Source organism: Camelus dromedarius, chromosome 1 (assembly GCF_036321535.1).
Source record: "Camelus dromedarius isolate mCamDro1 chromosome 1, mCamDro1.pat, whole genome shotgun sequence".
Taxonomy (NCBI): domain Eukaryota; kingdom Metazoa; phylum Chordata; class Mammalia; order Artiodactyla; family Camelidae; genus Camelus; species Camelus dromedarius.
Window position 1 is genome coordinate 48,732,822 of NC_087436.1, and position 21,724 is coordinate 48,754,545.

Here is a 21,724-nt window from a genome sequence, read left to right on the forward strand (position 1 = left end):
TTTCTGAAAATGAGATACCCAGAGATGCATCTGTGTTCCGATGACGGTTTTAGTGTCTCTGCAGCTTATTAAAGTTGATGTAGCTCCTGCAAATAAATTTAAACGAATTTCTCTGCAATCTCAACAGTGGCTTCTTTTAGTAATTGCCTTTGTATAAATTCCTGGCATCAGGACAACCAAGTTTTATGGTGCTGACATATTAATGAAAGCTCTGATGGTTTATGTTCAGTACTTTAAAAAAAAAAAAAAGAAGCACGCTGGCACGCTCAGATTAACACTGACAACTCAATAATCAGAACTGAACATGCTGCTACTTGTGAACATACACTGCAGAAGGAAAATCAAATAGGTTTTTAAAAGAGTAAACTGAGATAATAAGAATTTCAAAAATACTACTCATGTATGTTAGGTAAATTCCAAGTTTAAAAAATGAGTTTTTAAGATAGAGAAGCAGCTTTAGGGGAAAAGGTAGTCAACCAAGTAGAAGATAAAAAAGAACAGACTTTAGAATAACAGTTAGTCCTCCCAATGGCCATGTCACACTTCACTAACAGATTTCACCTGGTAGTTCCGGAACAATTACATACACTTTCAAATATCAGTGTTCCTGATTCTTGTGAAAACCTGTGGATCACGAGTTTACATGACACACTTTGAGGACTATCAGATATTGAAGAACAAGAGCATTTCAACAAGATCATTTCTGTATCAGATGAAGTTAAGTAAGTGCCGATAGGACAGTGAGACCCTATGCAGCTGTGTCATTTGACACTTAAAATGACAGGGATTATTACTCTAAGAAATAAGTGAAATGTTTGACTTTTTCATCCTTGCATCTCTCTAGTGAAATCTAACCCTAGCTTTTCTTTCCTTCTGTTTTCTTTTTCAATACCTAACGGTAGAAAATTTTGGTTGAGATTAATTGAAAAGACAAGACTTGACAGCATGGTTATGCAGCCTGAATTAGAAGATCACACTTCCAATGATACTTTCCGCATCCAAAACTGTATTGGTAGAAAGAACATGAGTTATACAGGCAATAGCTCTACGTTGACACAGTAGATCTTTTACCAACAAATTTGGTAAACTTGGACAAGACACTTAATATTCCTGATATCTCTTCAAATGAAAAATCAAATAACAATATTATTTATAGCTTAATTGTAACATACAGCGCTCAACCTCCTAATGTTGTTGTAGTGTTGAAAATAGAGAATATATATAAAATACCTGGGCATTGTGAGAGCTAAATAAATATTTGCTTTTATAAGCAACTGATGCCAATGAAAAATAACTTGCTAAGTTAATCAAAATCTATCTTTCTCAGAGCGCATTACAAACTGGTCAAGGGATGAAGGGAATTCAATCACAAAGATCAAAGAGCTCAGAGTTGGAAGGGACCTCAAAACTTCAAGCCAAACCTCCTACCGGGCTTTGAGTCTTAAAGTGTTTTCATTTAGCTGAGATCCAAGGGGGCTAACAATTTGCAAAAGCTTCCCAACCAGTTAGAGGAAGATCGAGGAGGAGCAGAATGTAAGGCTTCTAACATTTAACATGTTACTAATGATGCAATTCTCTTTCTCAAAAAGCATTTTCATTATTAATAGTGAATAAGAGGATGAAATTCTTTTAATTGTCCTCCAATTAAATAGATTTTAAAAGATTTACCATTCTTGGGGTGAGAGTATAGCTTAGTGGTAGAGCGCATGCTTGGCGTGCACAAGGTCCTGGGTTTAATCCCCAGTGCCTCCGTTAAGGGCGTTAAAAAAAAAAAAGGCAAAACAAAACATAATGAAAATAAATAAATACAACTAAAAAAAAAAGTCACCACTCTTATATTTTTATCTTTCAGCCAAATTGCATCTCATATATTTGGGGATAATAGTCACGGAAAAGTGATTTGCATGAGAACTTAAATTCTTTTATCAGACAGTAGAGGAGGCTTATGATTGTTTACTGTGTCACACGGCTTCCCTACCTTGATTGCAGGTTTTCCCAGCATATCCAGGATGACACTTGCACTTGTTAGGTCCGATACATTCACCATGTTTGCACTGTGGCTGGCATACAGCTGTGAAAAGAGGATAGCAGGCATTATTTCTAGGTCAGCAGCACATCAACCATATGGTATATACGTCAGGTTCTCGTTTGACAATAAAAGAAAAAACTAAGAATTTACAATAGAGTAATAGAAATATACAAAATCACTGTGTCTTGGAGCAGTAAGCACTGTCTAGACTACACACTCTCACACACTTGTGTTACATACGTGTGTCTGTGTGGGTGTTGCTTGGGGCTGGAAATTTTGCTAACTTGAGAACAATACTCAAATAGTCAAAAAAGAAAAAAAAAGCTGGAAAACTACACATACACACAACTGGTATTTTTCAATAGTTACAATTTCATAATAATCTGCACCCATAACTTCAAACTCATTTTCTCAAATATGCTTCAAAACATAGTTCTTAATCTAAAGATAGTGGTTAAGTATGAACTCAGATAAATTTCCAATTAAATAATAAAATATTTATTTTATTGGAAATGGTATTTCTAAGTATGCAATGGTTCAAAATGAATTAAAACCAAAGCTCAATATTTTAGGAACTTCAACTTAAGGATACTTCTGTCATTTGCCCTTTCTTAACCTAAAGTTGCACTGTAATTGCTCATCAATCTATAGCCTATAGATATAAAGTCTGCAGCCTACACAGAAACTAGAAAGTTCTATTTAACATGTCCAGTCTTCCATAATTGAGTTTATCGTCCCTAAAGACCCTAAAATGCTGTAAATCATCACTCATATCATCATAGTCTTCAATCCCTGCCAAGATACTGGTAAGAATTTATTCCATTTATACAGTGATTCTCAGCTGGGGGTACTTTTGCTCCCTGTGGGGCATTTAGCACAAATGGACACATTTTTTATTGTCGCACTGGGAAGAGGGTGCTCCTGGCATCTAGCGGGTAGAATACAGGGGTGCCGCTAAACATCCTATAAAGCTCAGATAACCCCCAACAAAAACAAATTATCCAGCCCAACATGGGATGGTGCCAGATGGAGGAATCTTTTTCTACAGCAAGTATGTGTATAGTGCTATGGCAGATACTGAAATAGATGAAAAATCACTATATAGTACAGTCATTGGTCTCAAAGAGCTTACAATCTAGACCAAGAGACAAAATAATGTTTTTAATTCAAGGCAATATTTATTTATGAGCAAGATGGGCACATATGAAAGTTATAAAGAAATCATCATACAAGCATATCCATAAAGAGTTGCACAGAAAGCCTCAAAGAGATCTTGAGTTGGATGTTGAAGCCTGGGTAGAAAGAGAAGGGGGTGGACCATCTGAGGTGTAGAGAATTGGACAGCAAAACAGACCATCATTTATTTAGGGGACACTGAGAAGGCTTGTCAAACTAAAGAGATGAATAAATGGATAAATGCTGGAGGAAGAGGAAGAGGTAGACAACCACGGGTGAGTGCTGTCAGACGATGATGCTCCCTAAACTTCAGACTGTGGAACAGCACTTTATCTACAAGGAATGAAAGTTTATCATCATCATCAAGAGAATTACTTGACAAAAATAAAACTCTGGGAATATTAGCATGGTGATAATACGTGGGGTGGACTGAAGTCCAGCTGACACGTGGAAGGCATGATCTGTGTTTGCACCAGGAAGAGACGGGCTTCAGTAACCCCTGAGTGAAGAGCAGACAGGTCTTGGAGACCAAGGGGAGTGAGGTCAGCAGTGACCCTGCGTCCTCCAGTCCCTGACACCTGCTCCTTCCCGTATTAGCCAACGCTCTTCTCCTTTCTGGGAGATGCTCCTAGTTTTGGACAATTCTCAAACATCGTTTCCTTCAAAACATTTCTGTGAAACTGATGTGCAGGCTGTTTTTGGTGTTCTTCTACATTTCCTCACTCAGCTCTCCCCAGCTGTCCCTTCGCCTGGCCCTCCACAGGCTTATCTGCCCATCTTACTTTCAGGTCCCTCCTGCCTGTTTATTTGTCACCCCAAGTGGACCCTGTACCATCACTAATCCTTAGTGCTGCTCTGTAGGTATTTAATTCAAAAGCTTGCAGAAAGAAAGGATAAGCAGAGTGTAAAGGGTAATGGCAGAGTAATGTACTGGGAAAATTCATATAATCTGATTTTAGATATGGCATGACATTGGACGGGAAACAATTCGGTTCAGATCTGTGAGAAGCAAACTACCGAGGACAGCCCTCCGATATTATGCTTCAGTCAACTGTATACCTGGCAAGTGGTTTATATGCAGTTTTAAAAACAAGTCCCAGGAACAAGCCATCCTTTATGTAATTTCCAGGCCCATCACCAAGAAACGCAAGCTAAAAGACGTTTTCTTTTTAATCTTAAAAAAAAAAAAGATGTTCCATAAATCCTAACAATTATATGTGAACACAACCTGAATGAATCAGGTGTCTGGGGCACCCAGGGTGCCACATTTAAAAAGAAAACATAAGCACCTCAAAATAATTAAATGCTAGTCAAGGTAACAACCTCCCCAAATGCTTAGCATTTGGAAACATCTCTAAAAGCATGAAAAAAGTTTAGGAGGTACCACTGGAGAACATGAAAAAGTTCATTTAGAAGAGAACACTTTATGAAGGTTGTGTTGCCTCCTGACCCCCGACCACCTCGATGATCATTCAGGTGCTTTCAGGTGCTTTACAGAAACCACAGTTTTTATTGTCCCCTCCCTCTTTCGTTGTTTGTTCTCTGTGGAGTGCCTTAATCTTGGGCACATCAAATGCCCACATTCCAAGAGGCCCAGACTGTTCATGTTTCTTCCATGTTTAGGGAGCCAGTGTTTTCAAACTACTGTTTACACTTCTACCCCGCAGACTATTCACTGAAGTCACCAACGACCTATATACTAGCCAACAGCTATTAAATGGAAAAGGATACTCACAATGCTGATGTAACAATTTTTTCCTCTTACAAAAATGTTGTACAAGAGAACTTTCTCCTATTATCTTATTGGCATTAGGTCTGCGCTGGAATTCAGCAAACATATACTGAACACTCAGCACATACAATTATCATACTAAGTGGGAGGGGATGAGGGAGTCATAGAATATATGAAAATTAACTGTGAAATTTTAACATATTGGCTGAAACTTAACAAGGGCTATGATAGAGAGCTGAGATGAGAGAATAGGGTGGGGCAGAGAGTAACTGAGGTCCTGGAAAGGCCTCTTTTAGGAAATGTGATCTGAGCAATGCCTTAGAGGTAAGAGGCAGAGGGGGTTGGGATGGGAGACACAGCCTTTAGGAATATGAACAAAGGATGGGGGAGGACACTGAAGGGAGGTCTCAGGGAGTGCCCGGGTTCTGGTGGAGCTACAGTACCAAGTGCTTAGAACAGCAGATGTGATCACAACATATGCTAATTAAGGCAGATGATAAAAGGCATTGGTGGCAGACATTGCTGGGTGCTCACCAATGTCTATTTTTCCCTTCTTTAAAATAGAATGGCTTTTTTCTGGAGTGGGTAATGAGTGGAACACTACATTCCCTGTCCTCCCTGGCATACTGGGGAGCCAAGTGACTAAACTTGGGGCAACTGTACGTAAACAGAAGTTAGTGGGTGAGGCTTTTGGAACTTCAAAGCCGCCTGAAAAGGTGGCTGACTAGTATGCCCTCCTCTGTCTTCTTGCCTAGAATGTAGAGCCACTTTGTGAGCATGAGGTAAATCTTGAAAATGGAAAAGAGGCAGAGCTAGAAGTCAGAGTATTAACCCTAAATGGCCAACTTAGCAATTAAGGATACTGTTTTTTGTGTCACTGTTATTTGCAGCCACATACGATTACAACGTAAGTCCAATTATAATACAGTTCCTAACTGGCTATCCTTGAGCACGAGGCTGTGGAATTTGGACTTAATCTGTGTTTACCATAAAGCTAGCAAATGTTTTCTTCAGATACACACTTAGGATAAAAATGTTATGAGTAAATCCTAGTAACGAAATATAACTTGTCAAATTTATTTTATATCTACAGTATCACATACTCATAGAAGTCTAAAGAACTTCATTTCTATATCTTAAAAAATAGATTAGAAAAATACATACCCCTCTTGAGACTAGAGAAAAATGATTCCCAATTTCTGCATGAACTGACCCACCTTCTGACAACCTATCCCGCTGTAATGTGAGCTCTCAGTAGCCAAAACACACATACCTCGACAACCTGCTGTGAACAGCAGGTCAGGAAAAAAACAAAAGTATAAGTGGACTATTTTTAGTAATCTATTTTAGAAAGTCTTCTAAAAACATCAAAAATAGATGAGATACTTGCTTTGTAGGAAATAATGTATCTGTTGCTACAGGCTAATCAGAAAAGGCAACACTGTCTCTCCAACCTTCACGTGTGTCAGGGACAAGCAGTTTGGGTCACATCTGGTCCACTGTCCGCTAGCATCCACACATGGTTTAGAAGCTCAGTAAATAAAGTCAGGCAAGGATCACAGAGAGTCAATAAATGACAGATTTCTCCCCTCAAAATCAGATGCCAGAATTAAGCTCAAATGGGCAAATCACACTCGAAATTTAGTCTCTAACATTCCTGCAACACAATCTCCAAAGTGCCCTTAAAATAACCCCTAAGTCATTACTTTAACTAGAAAAAGAAACAAGTCTCAACTGGCAAAGCAAACATAGCTCTTTAATGTCACATGCCCAAGCCTCTTCTGTTTGACTGCGATCTAAAATCTTACTGTTAAAAATTCATCCTAGCTGATGTAACTGGGCTTCTGAGAATTGGATAATATTTTCTGACACTGAGTTGGACAACGTTATCAAATAAGTTACAGGAAAATTAAACTCCCACATCAGTTCTGTGTAATATTTCTCATGTAATCTCATCACACTTGGGAATCAAGTGCCAACATTTGTTTGAAAAGAAAAAAATGACATGATGAGATGCCTAAGCAGATGGTGGCTCTGGAAAGTGACAAGGAAAAAGCCAACTCAACTGTAGGTGTTGTTAGTAACCTGAGAAAATTTTTCTTAACGTAAATAAGATTATGTTTCAAATACTAAGACTCATTTGTAATTTTTGCCATCTACCTCATGTTACTGTTCAGACCTGGCACCACTAAAAGCAGAACAAAGACCCCTGTCCTCCAGGGTATGTAATTTAGACACAAAGGTGACTGGAAGTACACAGGGCAGGGCAGAACGATGAATGGATACAAAACGGGGAGATTTCCAAGAGCTCTCATTACATCTCACAAGTACCACAGAACTCAGATATGGACAAACTCATATGACGGGGACAAGAACATACAATCAGGAATATCTTTTTTCAAAGAGCAATTGGCTTTGGAAGAGAGAGAGTTGCTGAAGGAAGCATTAAACAAATCATTGCTGTATTAATGGAACCTGGAAAGAATGGAGGCAGAATTTTACAGGGCTCCTCTGGAAAAGGCCTTGAGTCTCCCTGTATTACAGGGACAACAAATCCAGTGGGAAGAACCGTACAGACTGCAGCATCCCCAGGGGAAGTAACTCTCCAGCCTTCCCACTGTCCTGTATTCTAGTGTCCAACATCCAATTTTCAAATCCAAATTCTCACTGTAGTAAAAACTGAAATAAAAGTGCCTCTGATTGTCATCACTATAAAATACTATCTGTTACACAATCTCGTGAATACAGAACGTGAAACCATTTTATATGACTGATTAAATTTACCCTCACAACATCCATATAAGGCAGGAGAGAGACAGACATAATCCTCACTTCACCAGCAGACAAGCAAAAGCCCAGAAGGTTAAGTGACTTGCCTGATTTCAGTAAAAATTTCTTAGCCCAGTTCCATGGTCAATTTGCTAATTCTTCTGGTATTCAGAAAAAGGCAGAAACCTTGCACTTTGAGTGGATTTAGAAGGGAGGAGAGTCAGATTATAGAAAAACACTAAACACAGAAGGATAAGAGGGGTAGAGAATATCAATAGTAATTAAAGGTGTAAAGGTAATTAAGTTACATTTCCAGGAAGGAAAAGTCAAAGTTGAGAACACTATAATTTAAGAAAATTAAAGTAACCCTGCCAGAATATTTCAGCATAAAAGAATCTCTTTACTCTATTGTTTGTTTTGTATGGAACCCAGATTCTGAATCATTAATGAAGTATAGAAATGTTCTCTCTTTGATGTATCACATCTATGACTTTTTTTGGCTCTCATGGGTTACATAATATTTTTTATTAAGAACTTAAACAATTCACAAACTATAGTCAAACATTTAGTCAACAGATAGTAATTGATAACAACTGAATAATAAAAGAATCCATGGGTCCAAAGTGAGTCTAAAAAAGAAGAGAACAGAGCTCTTTTTTTATAGAGGAATGCCAATGAAGGATTGACAGAATTTGAAAAACACAATTTTACAACTACCACTGAAATAATCTGAGCAAAAACTATCCACAGATATTAAAACTTTCACTGGGTGTAAGTTTGCTGGGAAAGAGGATGTTCAAACTATTTCAATGTGTCACTCCACAGATTACTTACTCATTACAAAGGGAAGAAGGTGACTTTCAGTGGAAAAAATCTGGTGGACAGAATTTTAAATGATCAAACTTAGCATCACGAATAATAAAATAAAAATGACATTATGGGAAATGGGAATGTCATAACATATGATCATCTATGTAATATTCTTGCAAAAAAGATTTAACCTGCATCTAATGATAAGGGAAACTCAGACGAGGTTAGATGTGCAACATTCTACCAAGAAATTGACCTGTACTCTTGAAAAATAACATTGTTAAGAAGCACATTAAAAAGAAAGAGGTAGATCTAAAACTGTTCTTAAGCCATTCAAAGTTAAAGGAAACCAAAGAGGAATGTCAACTAAATGCAATATGTGGTCCTTGACTGGATCTGGATCAATAAGAAAAAATCCATGAAAACCATTTTGAGAGTAATTTGGGAAATCTAAATATGGACTGTGTATTAGATAATATTGTACCTATGTTAAATTTCGTAAGTGTGATAATATGCATGCATTTTGAAGTATGCAGGTACGAAAAGCCATTATGTCTGTAAGTTACTTTCAAATGGTTCAGTAAAATATATACACATAAAGAGAGCATGCAAGCAAGTGCGTGCATGTGTGCAAATGTGTAACATGTTAACAACTGTACATGTTGCTATACTTTTAACTCCTCTGTGTATTCGAAAATTTTCAAATACAAAAATAGTTAAAATTTATAAACACGAGTAGGATAATACCCGTATCTTAATAAATACTACTTAACTACCTTGACAGGTATTCCTTCCTTTGTGAGCTGTTGCTCACTTACCAGCACACTCTAGAGAGGGGCAAATGCACAGATGCTGGAGTTAGGCTGCTGAGGTCCCAGCCCTACTGCTTAGAAGATGCATGGCCTGTACAGATTACCCAGCTACTATCTGCTCTAAAATGGAGACCATAGGTTGAACAAGAGGACAGTGTCAACACTGCGATTTTTTAACTTAAAAAATAGTAAACCAACATGGTGCACATAGAATTTACTCATAGGTCTATTGGGAGGCTTAAATGAGAATATCTAAATAAAGTACTTAGAACAGTGTCCATTTCATACTAAGAGCTCGATGAAATTCTCATTATAGGTAACATTTTAAGAATGACAAAGAGGAATAGTTCCAGAGTCCTAAGATACTATATTAAAGACTGAGGATATTAAAATCAATGAAAGACCAAGTCCTCGTCCTCAAGTAGGTAAATCCAGTAAGCAAGGATGTCCTAGTAACAGATGTGCGTAGAGAATACACAAGAGGAAGTGATCAATTACAAAGGTTTAAGAGAGTCAGAAAAGGCTTTGGAAAGGAAGTAGTGCTAAAAAATTTCTTTAAAAAAATAAATTTACAAGACATCTGATGTCATAATGTAAGAATTCACTGGAATATAATGAAACACATTCAAGTATTTCTTTTAGAAAAAAAATCATATTTGTTTCAGCTGAGGAGATGATGCTCTGATCAGTACCTGTACTGGGCAATCAACACCAAAGGACAGAAAGTTTTAATGTAACCATCACCACTTCTTTCAGCAACCAAAATCCCTATATTTGAAGAGTGGCTGATATATAATGAGTTGAGACAGATATTAATTATTTAAAAAATGGAACCAATTTTCTAATTGTGCATTAGAATTATAGGATGTTAGCCATTAGTCAGTTTGGGTCATGGTTTGTTTTTATTTTTTTTCTAAGGAAAGCATTAACTCACTCATTGTTCCGAATTTACCTGATAGATAACCTTAAACAGAAACTTGGAAACAACTTAGCTGTCCATCAATAAGGGATGGATTAAATAAGTGAAGGCACAAGGGTCTCCCTGCCCCCAGTACCGTGGACTTCGATCCAGTCCTAATCTGCTACTGGAGGGGCCTTGCTAATCACGGGCTTCCGCATGATCTCACCATGCCAGTCCCCCCCGTCACTGACTGACTCCTTGTCATGCTTACGTAGAGCCCATCTCACTGGTTCGAGCCCTTAGGACGGCATTCGACCCCACCTTTCATGATCTGACTCCTGTCTATCCCACCAGCCTCATGTCCAAGGACAACCACAAATATACCAACTAATCGCAGTTCCCAGGAAATAACCTACTCTAATACCTCCACGCTCTTCCGTGGAGTGTCACTCTTCCCCTTTGCTGGACATCCTGATAGGCTTCAATAGTCAGCTTACACAGTATTTGCTTTGGTCTCTCATTCTGAGTTTGGAGCCCTCCTCAGTGCTTTCATCACCCCCGTGCACACCTCTGCCATACAGTTTATATATCTACTTATATATGCACCTGTTTTGTGCTATGTTATCAGTCAGTTTTCATATCTAGCACCCCCGCCAGGCTTTGAGCTCTTTTAAGTACACAGTACCTGCTCTGAAAGAGCATAGTCTCCTGACAAAGACAGACATGACAGGTGTACGCAGCATTAAAAGAATGGAGGAAAAAAAAGAACAGAGAAGGACTTTCTCTGCAGACAGGCGAGAGTAGGAAAAATGTCAGGAAAGACAAGAGGAAATGTGAGCTGCATCTTAAAGGATGCTTAGGAATTCACCATGTGGTTGCGTGAAGGGCCTTTCATTCAAGACACACAGCACAAGCAAAGCCAGAAAAGCATGAGGCAGGACAGGGTCTGGCAACGCAAAGGCAGTCCACCGTGACCACGACCACATAGCAAAAAAGCATCCTTCTAAGACAAGGCCATCACCAGATTGAAGAGCCCTGTACATAAAGAATCAAGATTCCGTCCATTACTGCAAACAATCAATGGACTAGAAGCAGCAGACGACAATCACGTTGCACTTTATGTGTTTTCAAGCATGTAAATTGATTTCTTTTAAGAACCTTAATCAAGAGTTAAGATCTATGGCATGCAATAAGGTCATAAGACAGGCAGACAAATTAAGTATATTCATTTTCCAAGTAAACTGTTTTTCCTAAAACCATGATCGGCTTGTTAGGATTACATCCTGTTCATCTTATGCCTTTGATATAGAAGTGCCCAGTCCTTCCACCTTCAAAGTACTGACTGAGCAAGACGAGCCGGCACTGAAGAAGCTAAGGGCGTGTAAGGCCCAGGCCCCAGTTCACAGAGCTCACAGACTAGCAGAACAAACAACACAGGGCCACCAATAACCACACTGCAGGGCAGGATGGGATAAGCTCTGTGCCAGTGTAACAACCAAGTGCAGAGAATGAAGAGGACACATCCTGCCCCTGACGTCAGGAGGGCGTGGAGGAGCAGGTGGCATCGGAGCCGGGGCTGATTCTCAGGATGTTCAGCTAAGAAAGAGTACAAACTCCAAACACAAGTGTGGTCATTTGTTCCTAACAAGGATTCACTTTTAGTTGAATATTACTCGGAATTAGGAGAGTGATGTGAAACAGGAAAAGCCAACCAAAAGGGGAAAAAGCCTAGAATGTTTATAGAGTGATTTTTTTTTTCAGCCCTTGATAGAAACAAATGTTGAATTACTCATTTCTTTTGACTAGAGGCCAAAATGTTCAACCGGAAAGAAATTTTTTTCAAGAACTGAAAACTATCAGATAACATTTCAGCTGACACACACTATTTTACCTCTTCCATATACTCCTTTTACTGCTTAACGCTGATCCTCTCTGGTGGTGGTTGTGAGGATTATCATGTTGACCGAAGGAGGCGGAGGGGAAGGAGGGTGTGAGCAGACAGTGGTGGAGAGATCACCAAATCCCAGCCTGTGCCCGCTCACTCAGACCTCACCCCTGAGCTCCAGACCCCAGAATCCAACCACGTATCACACCTCTCCACTTCAAGGTCTCATAAGCACGTCACACATACCACATCTAACACCGAAGCCGTCGCCTGCACTTTCTCCACGTTCTCTAGCTGCCAAATAACACACCACAAACTTGGGCGTCACCCTTGATTCCATCTGCCTCACAGCCACCACCATCGCCTGCCACCACTTTACTGAATGTGAATTAATATGAGCCAGTTCCTGAGCTAGGGGTTTGCCTTTTCTCATTTGACCCTGATAAAAACCCCACGAGGTAGGGCTGTTGTCTATATTTTACTGCTCAGGAAGGTTAGGTAAGTTTCTCAAAGACACAGTTCATGGCTGCAGCCAGGTCTGTCTCCGAAGCCTGCACTCCCCACCACTGTCCTAAGGCATGCCTTGCCCTCCTTTCTTTTTAGTATTTTTCAAATCCCCATTCTTCTCTGTTCCCACCAGTCCTGCTTAAGATAAAACCTAATTCTTCACCAGGTTTACTGTAACAGCCTCTAGCCCTGAGCCTCAACTATCTAGCTCTTAATCACCAATCAGGAAAATGTTCAGAAATTGGCCCCAGAACCTCAAATGCGTACAGGCCTCTGGCATTTGCCCAAAGTGAGCCCCATGGTAACATGGAATACATGCTTCTTCCACACAGGGTAAATGCCAAGCAACTCCAGCCCTTGTGGTTCCTTGTGGCAATGCAGAGATTTTTCAACAAACCCTGGGCCTGACATCCATGTCTCATGAAACACTGACAACTATTTCAAAAAATGTTGAAACACCCTGTGAATGAAATCAAGTTCACCTCTACGCTAGATCTGACCCATTGGCACCAGCTTATCACCTCTGAAATATAGACTCAATTATGTAATTTCCCTACTTAAAATCTATACAGTGTTCCTCTGTAACTTTGGGATAAAGGTTAATCTATTTACTATGACATCAAAGGCCTTCCATGAGTTAGCCCACGCCAACCTCTCCTCTGGCGTCTCTCATCAGGTGCCCTCCACAGAGACCCCAAGGCCAGATTAAGGTTCTGACATTTCCTGGAATATGCCCTCATTCTGGCTTCTGAAGTATTAACCCATTTTTCTGTCTGGTAGGGTGACCTTCACTTGACTTACTTATCCCCCAGGATTTAGCTGGGCCACGAGACCATCACTCTTGGGGGATACTGTCTGCTGAGATATGCCCTCACAGTATCCTACCTCGAAACACGCCTGTCTCAAAACTCACCTGTCATCCAGTAATAGTGGCTTCATCTGCTGGCCTTCAACACTGACAGTGACGGATGTAAATGCCTGTAGCTTCCTCTTACTGACAGGTCTGCAGTGGTTGGCCCAGGGTAACACAGGTAATAGCCCTCAGTATGTATCTATTGAGTGAATGAACCAACTGAACACTACTGAGTCCCTGAAATCTTCCTTGATCCCCTCATATAGGAAGTAATTCTTCCTCTAAACAACCTCAACTCTTTTCCCCTAACTCTTGCCTATTTTAGAATCCTGGAAGGAATAAGAGACAACAACCATCTTACCAAATCAGCTCCTGGCAAGCAAGAGTCCATATTCTACAAACATTTGTATTCCTCCCAGCACCTAACTAGCTCCTTGCCTCTAGTAAGCTCTCAAATGTGTGTCAAGTAAATCACTAACTCTAAAAGTAGTTGCACAATTCAAGTCTCATTCTTTCCAGTTCCTTTTCCTTGCATTAAGTAACCAAAACCATACTTCATTCTGATGTCTGCAAATGGATGTTATTAAAGCAGTGGAGAAGGACTGGTTCAGAAGCACAGTTAACCACTGGCAGTTTTTATTTTAGAAATGAATAATTTGAGAAATTTTCTACTACTTCCAATGGATTATTTCCAAACAATAGGCATGGTAAATAAAATGTATTTTATAATATACTGTATACCATGGATGCTATGATGGACCCCAGTAAAAGAGTGTTCCAAAGTTCATTTGTAGTGGGGAGGGCACAACTCAAGCCGTAGAGCACATGCTTAGCATGCACGAGGCCCTGGGTTCAATCCCCATTAGCTCCTCTAAAAATAAATTAAACCTAAGTACCTCCCCCACCCCCACCAAAATAATAAAATAATAAATAAATATCTTAAAAAGTTCATTTATATTCTTTATATTGACCTTGCAACAATGATAGCAAACATTTATCAAGAATTGTTCTGCATAAGGCACTCCCTCCCCTTACGGCAACAGTCTTGCCCAGTAGGTTTAAAGATTTGGAAATTGTGGCTCAGAAAAGTTAAATAAAATATCTAGCACGTTATAGTTGGTGAATCACAGGAACAGGTCCTCAAACCTCATTTGCTGGTGACAAAGCCCACATTATACTCTTTGTTCAGTGTTGCCTCCTTGACCTCGGCCATAGCTCTGCTAGTTTATCCTGTAGCTGATAGTAAATATAAGGTACATATGCTTTGATATTTTTAAGTGTCCCTGAACAAAGAAATTCCTTAACTTTTATTTCTGGAACAATTTTGTTCCCAAACGTTTTTATTTAAAATCTACCCTTAAAAACATTTTCTGTGACATGTGATAGTATCCCCCATGTATCAGTTTAAAGTGCGTGGTCTTCCTGGTACCAGTGTAAATAGAATTTCATATGTTTCACCAAAAATTTCCAATACAGTATCATAAGGGTGATTTGTCAGGTGACATTGTCCCAAAATATTTAAAACGAGAAATCCTTCATGTACCAAAACAGTAGCACGGATATTCATAGGTGCTATTAGAACATCCCATACTTTATACAATAAAAATATTTCTTACCTGATTTTTTCCATGGAGAATTAATGAATATGAGATACAACTCCCTCAGGTTAATGATAGCATGGTGTTAGTAATTTCATTTGGTGGACTTTTTTTTTTTTAATCTGCTTCTTTAAGTATTAACAATATAAACTGTCCTTTAGATTAGAATGGAGGTCAATTTATTAGATTCATAAAACAGGAGAAAGGAATTATAAACTGAAAGGAAAAAGTTTAATGTAGTAACTGAAATAAAATTATGAACAGGATAAACACATGTCTAAGGAATATAGTTTTCTCCCCAAAAAGCAACCCAAAAACAGCACTAACATTAAGTTTTATTAATAACTTTGTGAAGTTATTATTTAGAAGTATGCTTTTCAAGATGTGGATTAGCCAAAATTATTTCAAAAAATATGTTCATCTAACCTTTGAGCTGGCACCTTATTCTGGCTATTCTCTGCCTTAAGACGTAGAAAGCTGCAAAACAAATGTCCAAAAAAAGAAATTCCAGATCTTTTCTCTGTAAGGAGGCTGGACTTGGGTATTTATCAACTTGTTACATTCCCGGAGACTTACACATATGCAACTTTCAGTGCTTTTCTGAAACAAAAAAAAAAATCTAGGACATGTTTAAAATAGTAATATTTTAGTCACCATTCTGTCATTAAAAAACATTTTGTAACAAAAATTTTACCCAATAATTGAAGTTGTGCTATTCTTTCACAGTTCAAATTCTAAATTAAAATATTCCAGACCTTTTGTGACACTGTACCTTCCAATCCAATTTTTCATTTTCAGAGTATTAATTTTTGGTTCCAAGAGACAGTATCCTTTTATTTAAATGAGTGTTGGACAAAATATCTGAAAAAAATTAAAACTTTTGATCAATTAGTAACCAAGGCTGGTAGTTTTTAAATTGAGAGAGCTTTACTTACCTGTTTCTTACATACTGTGTGTTCCCTTTTCTCTCCAACTTTGGGGAGGAAATATTAAGGTTTTTCTTTCCTTCCACGGCACTTTCTTCTTGCATGGCTGCTTTGGTTGTCAATAGCAACAAGAATTAGTGCGAAAGCTCAGCCATTTCACTTTAAGATACATAGATCACCGAGTTTTATGAAAGTAAATGGAAGAAACTTGAAACACTACTAATAATGGTCAGGGATTGACCAGCCTAGAGATTCTAGAAGTAAGAGGAGAGATGATTTTATTCCTTCTTTTCTGGTAATGCTTTTCCTTTACAAAGCATAAAATATTCACTTTAACTTTCCAGTTGTGTATTTGTTTGTATAATTTAAAATTAGGTGAATGAAGCCTCCTTTTCAGTAATATCAGAAGAAAAAATCCTAAGGCCAATTTGATTTAATTAAAGTAATAATTTAACTATTGATCCAGAATGACTGCTCTGTATTTTTAAAAGCATACATTTTACATTTGCTTGTTAGAGTTTTTTTTTTCATGTTGGCTAGATTTAAAACAAATTAGTGTTTTGTTTTTATTGTTGCTGTTGCTAACTTTAAAAGAACTCACCATATCTTGATGTTGACACATTTCTTAAAATAATGAAATATATCAGGCACAATCTAAGCAAAAAGCGGAAAATAAAGCATAAATTGCAACTTATATTCTGGATCACATATGAAAGAAAACTGTTTATGACTAGGGTTATGTATGAATAGGGGAAAATATAAAAGGATACCGTTTCTTTAATACTCTAAAATGCCAATTTTGAATAATCTAGTTTATTAAGAAAAATATATTAAATAAAGGTGAAACAAGTCAATAAAGAATAGCAAACATCATTATTTTCTAACTAGTTATATTAGTACCAAGCAGGTAAACAGTTCTGTATAGTCTTTGTCTCATAATATCTTGAAGTTGGGTCACATTTCTCTTCCTTAACATAAATCAGCCTTGCCACACATAGATTTAGAAATTTTAAGGTATCAATAGTTATATCCATTAAATAAGACTTCTAGCATGAAATTTTAGCCAATGTCCCATATTCTAAAATTTGCATTTTAAAACTATACAAAACTGCATTTTAAATCAAAGCAATGTTAAACCTGGAATAGGTTATCTCCACAAAGTTTTGGAGGTCTAGTCTTTGTTGACACATAAGGAAATTTTCACATCACTACAATTTTTGTGAAAGTTGCTGAAAATAAATGCCCTACATGTATTTTTTTCTGGTATAAACCCCACTGTGGAGAGCACTAAAATTGGATTCATCAGTAGTACATAATACAGAAAAATCAGCCCATTTTCTCCTGATGATCTGTTTCCCTGCAGCCATTGTAAAACAGCCACAGTGGTCAGCATGGGCAAGCCTGTCAACCAAGTTCACAGCTGTAGGACTCTCTCCTGTGACTCGCCCCCGACCACTGCTTCAGCTCATCTGAGGGCTCTCAGTGACTCTCTGCGCCTTCCTAGGGTTCTCAGTGATCTCAGGCATGGCTAAAGATCTGAAGATTTTATAAAACTGTAATTAACACAAACTACAAAAACTAAACTATTAGGGGATGACTAAACACAGGTTTACAGATCTGGAGTCAATCCTGGGCTTTGGACAGTGTTAAGGAAAATGAGGGATAAGAAACCCAGAAAATTGAGCCCCTTCATTATCTGAAGGTACCCCTATCTTCTAATGTATTGTTCAATTTACTGTAATGCATTATAAAATGCTCAAATATTAGGCAAGCACAACCTTTGAAAAGGAAATAATAAAACGCTTCAGACTAAGATGACTGATGCAGTTACTATACGATCCAGACGGGAGTCGCACAGCCTCTTAAGCATAGTGCACGCCCCTCCGTACAGGTAACAAATGCCAGGTATGCAGATGAAAGGGAAGGGTCCTCCTTGCCACTGTACGTCTACCTCCCAACCCTAATCTCCAACTGGAAAAAGTAGTAACTCCAAGAATTTCCCCATACCATACCCTAACCCTAAATTTCATGTGTTTCTCATTGTCAAAAAAGTTAGTATTAGCCTGGCAAATTCTATTCATAGACAACTCTCCAACGCTGAACATTTATAACACCAACACCCAGGATAACAGATCTCATGAATAGCATTCTGAGTCAGAAGCTGGATGATCCTAACTTTCAGTTCATTATTTTCTAAGCATTAAAGCTATAGAATTCATCAGACCGCAACACAAGACTAGAGAACAGGACATTTAGCAAATCTACAAATCATTTCTTCATAATTTTGTATTTTCTTCCCCAAATTTAATTGTTTCAAAAGCAATTCTGCCTTAATTAGGAAATAAAACTATACAGGGGAGTATCTTAATTCTTGACCATACACAGACACCAAGATACAATGAACTTTTTAATTCATCAATGATTTAAAAACTCAGTTCAAGGGACAAAGGACTTGCAACCACCATTATATAAATATTTCATGGTATTTCACAAAGAAAATCAGACGAACTTGGGACAATTTATCCAGTAGGAAATTTAGCCATAGTAAGTTATATAAAAGCCAACTCTAAATACCCATGTACATTAAAAAAATACAACTAAGCATAAGCTGCAGTTTGTTGTCTTCTATTATTTGCTATTTGTTGGCATGAAAGCATTTGGCAGACAATTACCAAGTACCTGGGAAATCTAAACACCGAAATAAAACAGGAGGCACCAAAGGCTTTAGAAAAATATTTTGGGTGGGAGGAAACACATTCATGAAGTCTATCCAAAGGAGTTAGTTTCTATAAATTTAGCAACACACCTTTGACCATTTAGGGATTTTTCCACAGAAACTGAATTTGAAAACTCTGATTTATGAAAACAAGACTAAGGATTTTTGAAAAATAACATTGTTTCTGGCAAAGTGAACATAAATCCAGAAATGTCCAATTTTTTCCTCTTTTGTGTATATGAGCACAAATTTAAACCGTGATGACATAGCTCCTAAAAGTTCAGAATAAGTCAATAATATTTACAAAAGACAACCCTAACTTTGTGATTTGATGATGTTACAAAAGGAAAACACTGTCAGTTCTGGAGAATTTATGTCATTAATCTACAGAATCCTTAAAGAGATATTGATCAAATGCAGTGTTCAGTTTTAAAATTTAGTTGACTCTAGATTATGCTCATGCAAATCACCTACAGCAAATCCTTAGTCTCAAATTGACTTTCCCCTGCCATCTGGTACCTACCAAGGCTCTCTTCAGCCTTTGGTTAATACATGGCAGAAAATGAGGGCTTCTAATTAAATAGAATTAGGAAGAAAACTGTTTCCTCTCCAAAATCAAGTACTATCTTCTAAAGCTAAGAAACCAATTTGATTATTCATATCTCTTCCTCCTATCGGAGTTAACAATATCTTCCTATCTTCCTCCTATCGGAGTTAACAATAACAGGTTGACTTAACAGTGTTTCATCAGGCTAAGTTAAAACTAAAATTCTTGAGAGTATTTACAAAAGACTATAGAATGAACATAGATATCTGTCACTATTTTACTATACTACTTTTACTACTTTATCACATGTGGGCTGTAATGTACTCCTTTATCCTGGCTTTATCACGAATTTTAATAGTAATTATATTATGACCCTAGTTATCTCAATTATGCTCTGGTAGTAATTAAGTGATGAAACTCGAAAATTTTAAATGAAGCTTTAGTGCATTAAAATGCACTAAATATAATTTATGCACTAAACATAACTTAAAATGTCCAATATAAATTTCTTTGTATTTTGTATTACTTAACTGAACTCTATACCTTGTAACAGACCAATTTTTTAGTAACTAGGTATATGTTTTGCAACCAGTTTGCTCTAGTGGATTCCTAGGGACCCACTGTCACTCACATGAGGCCTATGCTACAGTATTTTTCTATGGTCAGTGATAGATACCACTTTGAAATTTTCTCAAGCCGAATTATCTTGGCTGCATTCTATTACCTGTGACAATTTATCATTTATTGATTCCCATGAAGAAGTGAAAGATCTTGACCCTGGCAATGTAAATTCCTCAGCACCCATCCAGGTTGATAGAGTGTGACAATTCTTGGACAGGTTAGATTTTTGGTTGGTGCTGATCTCTGAGGAAAGGCATTCAAAGCCATAATTCCCCCCCAAATGTATCCTCCATCAAAGGATAAGGGGCACCTACTGGGAAGGTGCCCTCTCAAGACATATGTTGAGTCATCTTTTTTTTTTTTTTTTTTTTTTTTTTGGAGAGAGAGAGAGATTCTCCCAGGGCATATGTGCATCAGGGTTCCCAGTTGCACTGCCCCTGGAGCTTCTGGAGTGCATGAGAATTAACCTTCCTCATACCCCAGTGAAAAGAAGTTAAGTTTGTGTCTGGATGGTGACATGAGACTCTACTTTGAGTCTGTTCAGGCCTAAGTGGCTTATTTAAGGCAGCTCTCCACAAGATCCAGGTGAACTAAGGTAAAACCTCAGGGTCATTTTGGCTCCTCTGCACACCTATAACACTCAGGAGCTTTGGGGAAACAAGCACTGGCCAAAGATTTTGTTGTTTCTGGGTTCACTGGCTCCTACTTCATAAAACAGCATAAGTAGGAAAAATGATGCCTGGAAGCAATGTTTGTGCTTCACTTCTTACTCCAAGCCATAATTTGCCTGGAAATGAGTAAGTACATACAAAATGGTGATGGCTTTATATATTTATATCCAACGAACACAAAAATTATACTCATACAAAGTTGATATAAAAACTTTTCCCACTGATTTCTTTGCAGAACCTCTTTCTACCAGGACTGATCCTGAGAGACACCTATCTGCACTCCAATCCCAGTGCCTCTGGGTACCAACAAACTCCATCAACCACAAACTGATCTTTAAAATGCATAGGTTAAAAAAAGAGAAAAAATATATGGACTAGCTTTTAATTAATAATACAGCAAACCTGATGTTGTCAGAGATCCCAACCTGAAACTGTCTTGTCCAATCTGGAATCGTCCAACCAAAGCCCTATACCATTCACCTGTCACTGCTGGACACTCTGGGTTGAATGAAGCTGAGCCGTCAGAAAGCTAAGCATGCACCATGCTTCTTAAGCTGCATCCAGAACAGCGGCCCATGAACTGCACTTCCAGAGTAAGGGCTTCATCTTAGGTTGGAGATCTTCCACGGAACAGCTTTACAGAACCACCCCTGGCTTTAGGATAAACAAGTTATGGTAACCACTTCCACACCATCATTCACCCCCACCCTGTGAGGGACCACATGAAAGTCTTCTTTCAGAACTGTGTGGGAAAAGCCATAATTTCCCCCAAATCACTGGTTTGCTTTTTCTCTAACAAACAACATGAATTATATGAGCAATAAAACTTCCCTTTTTCCTTTGGCTAGCAGAAACTAAGAGCCAAATTATGAAATATAATTTAAATTCCATGGCTTATATATCTGCATTTATTAACTCTCCTCCTAACATCTTACCTTTTATTCTATCCTTTTTTCTTCCTCTTGCCTGTGTTAATTCTATTTTTCTATTTTATTGCATTCATTCCTGGAAGCCACTTCATGTTCTTTCCCAAACAAGGGAGGACATAAAAATATAGAAATAAATCCATTCTATTCATCTTTTAAGGTATCTTCTAAGGAATAAAAAATAGAAAGTAACTGAATGGAAGGTTTCTGCTCTGTCATATCACCCATAATTTAATCTTCTTTAA

At 38.0% G+C, this 21,724-nt stretch overlaps 1 protein-coding gene across 4 annotated transcripts in view; it reads right to left on the reverse strand.

The window, feature by feature from the left end:
- The window catches only part of NPNT (nephronectin), a 70,471-nt gene that overhangs the window by 37,879 nt on the left and 10,868 nt on the right, over positions 1-21,724 (reverse strand). For 2 of the 4 annotated variants that reach the window (XM_064484399.1, XM_064484402.1), the window contains exons 3-4: positions 15,499-15,549; positions 1,979-2,071 (exon numbers count right to left, since the gene is read on the reverse strand). In XM_064484399.1, the coding sequence (XP_064340469.1) occupies positions 1,979-2,071; positions 15,499-15,549 (144 nt within the window). The remainder of the gene's footprint in view (positions 1-1,978; positions 2,072-15,498; positions 15,550-21,724) is intronic. The other 2 variants (XM_064484405.1, XM_064484400.1) reach the window with 1 other exon arrangement.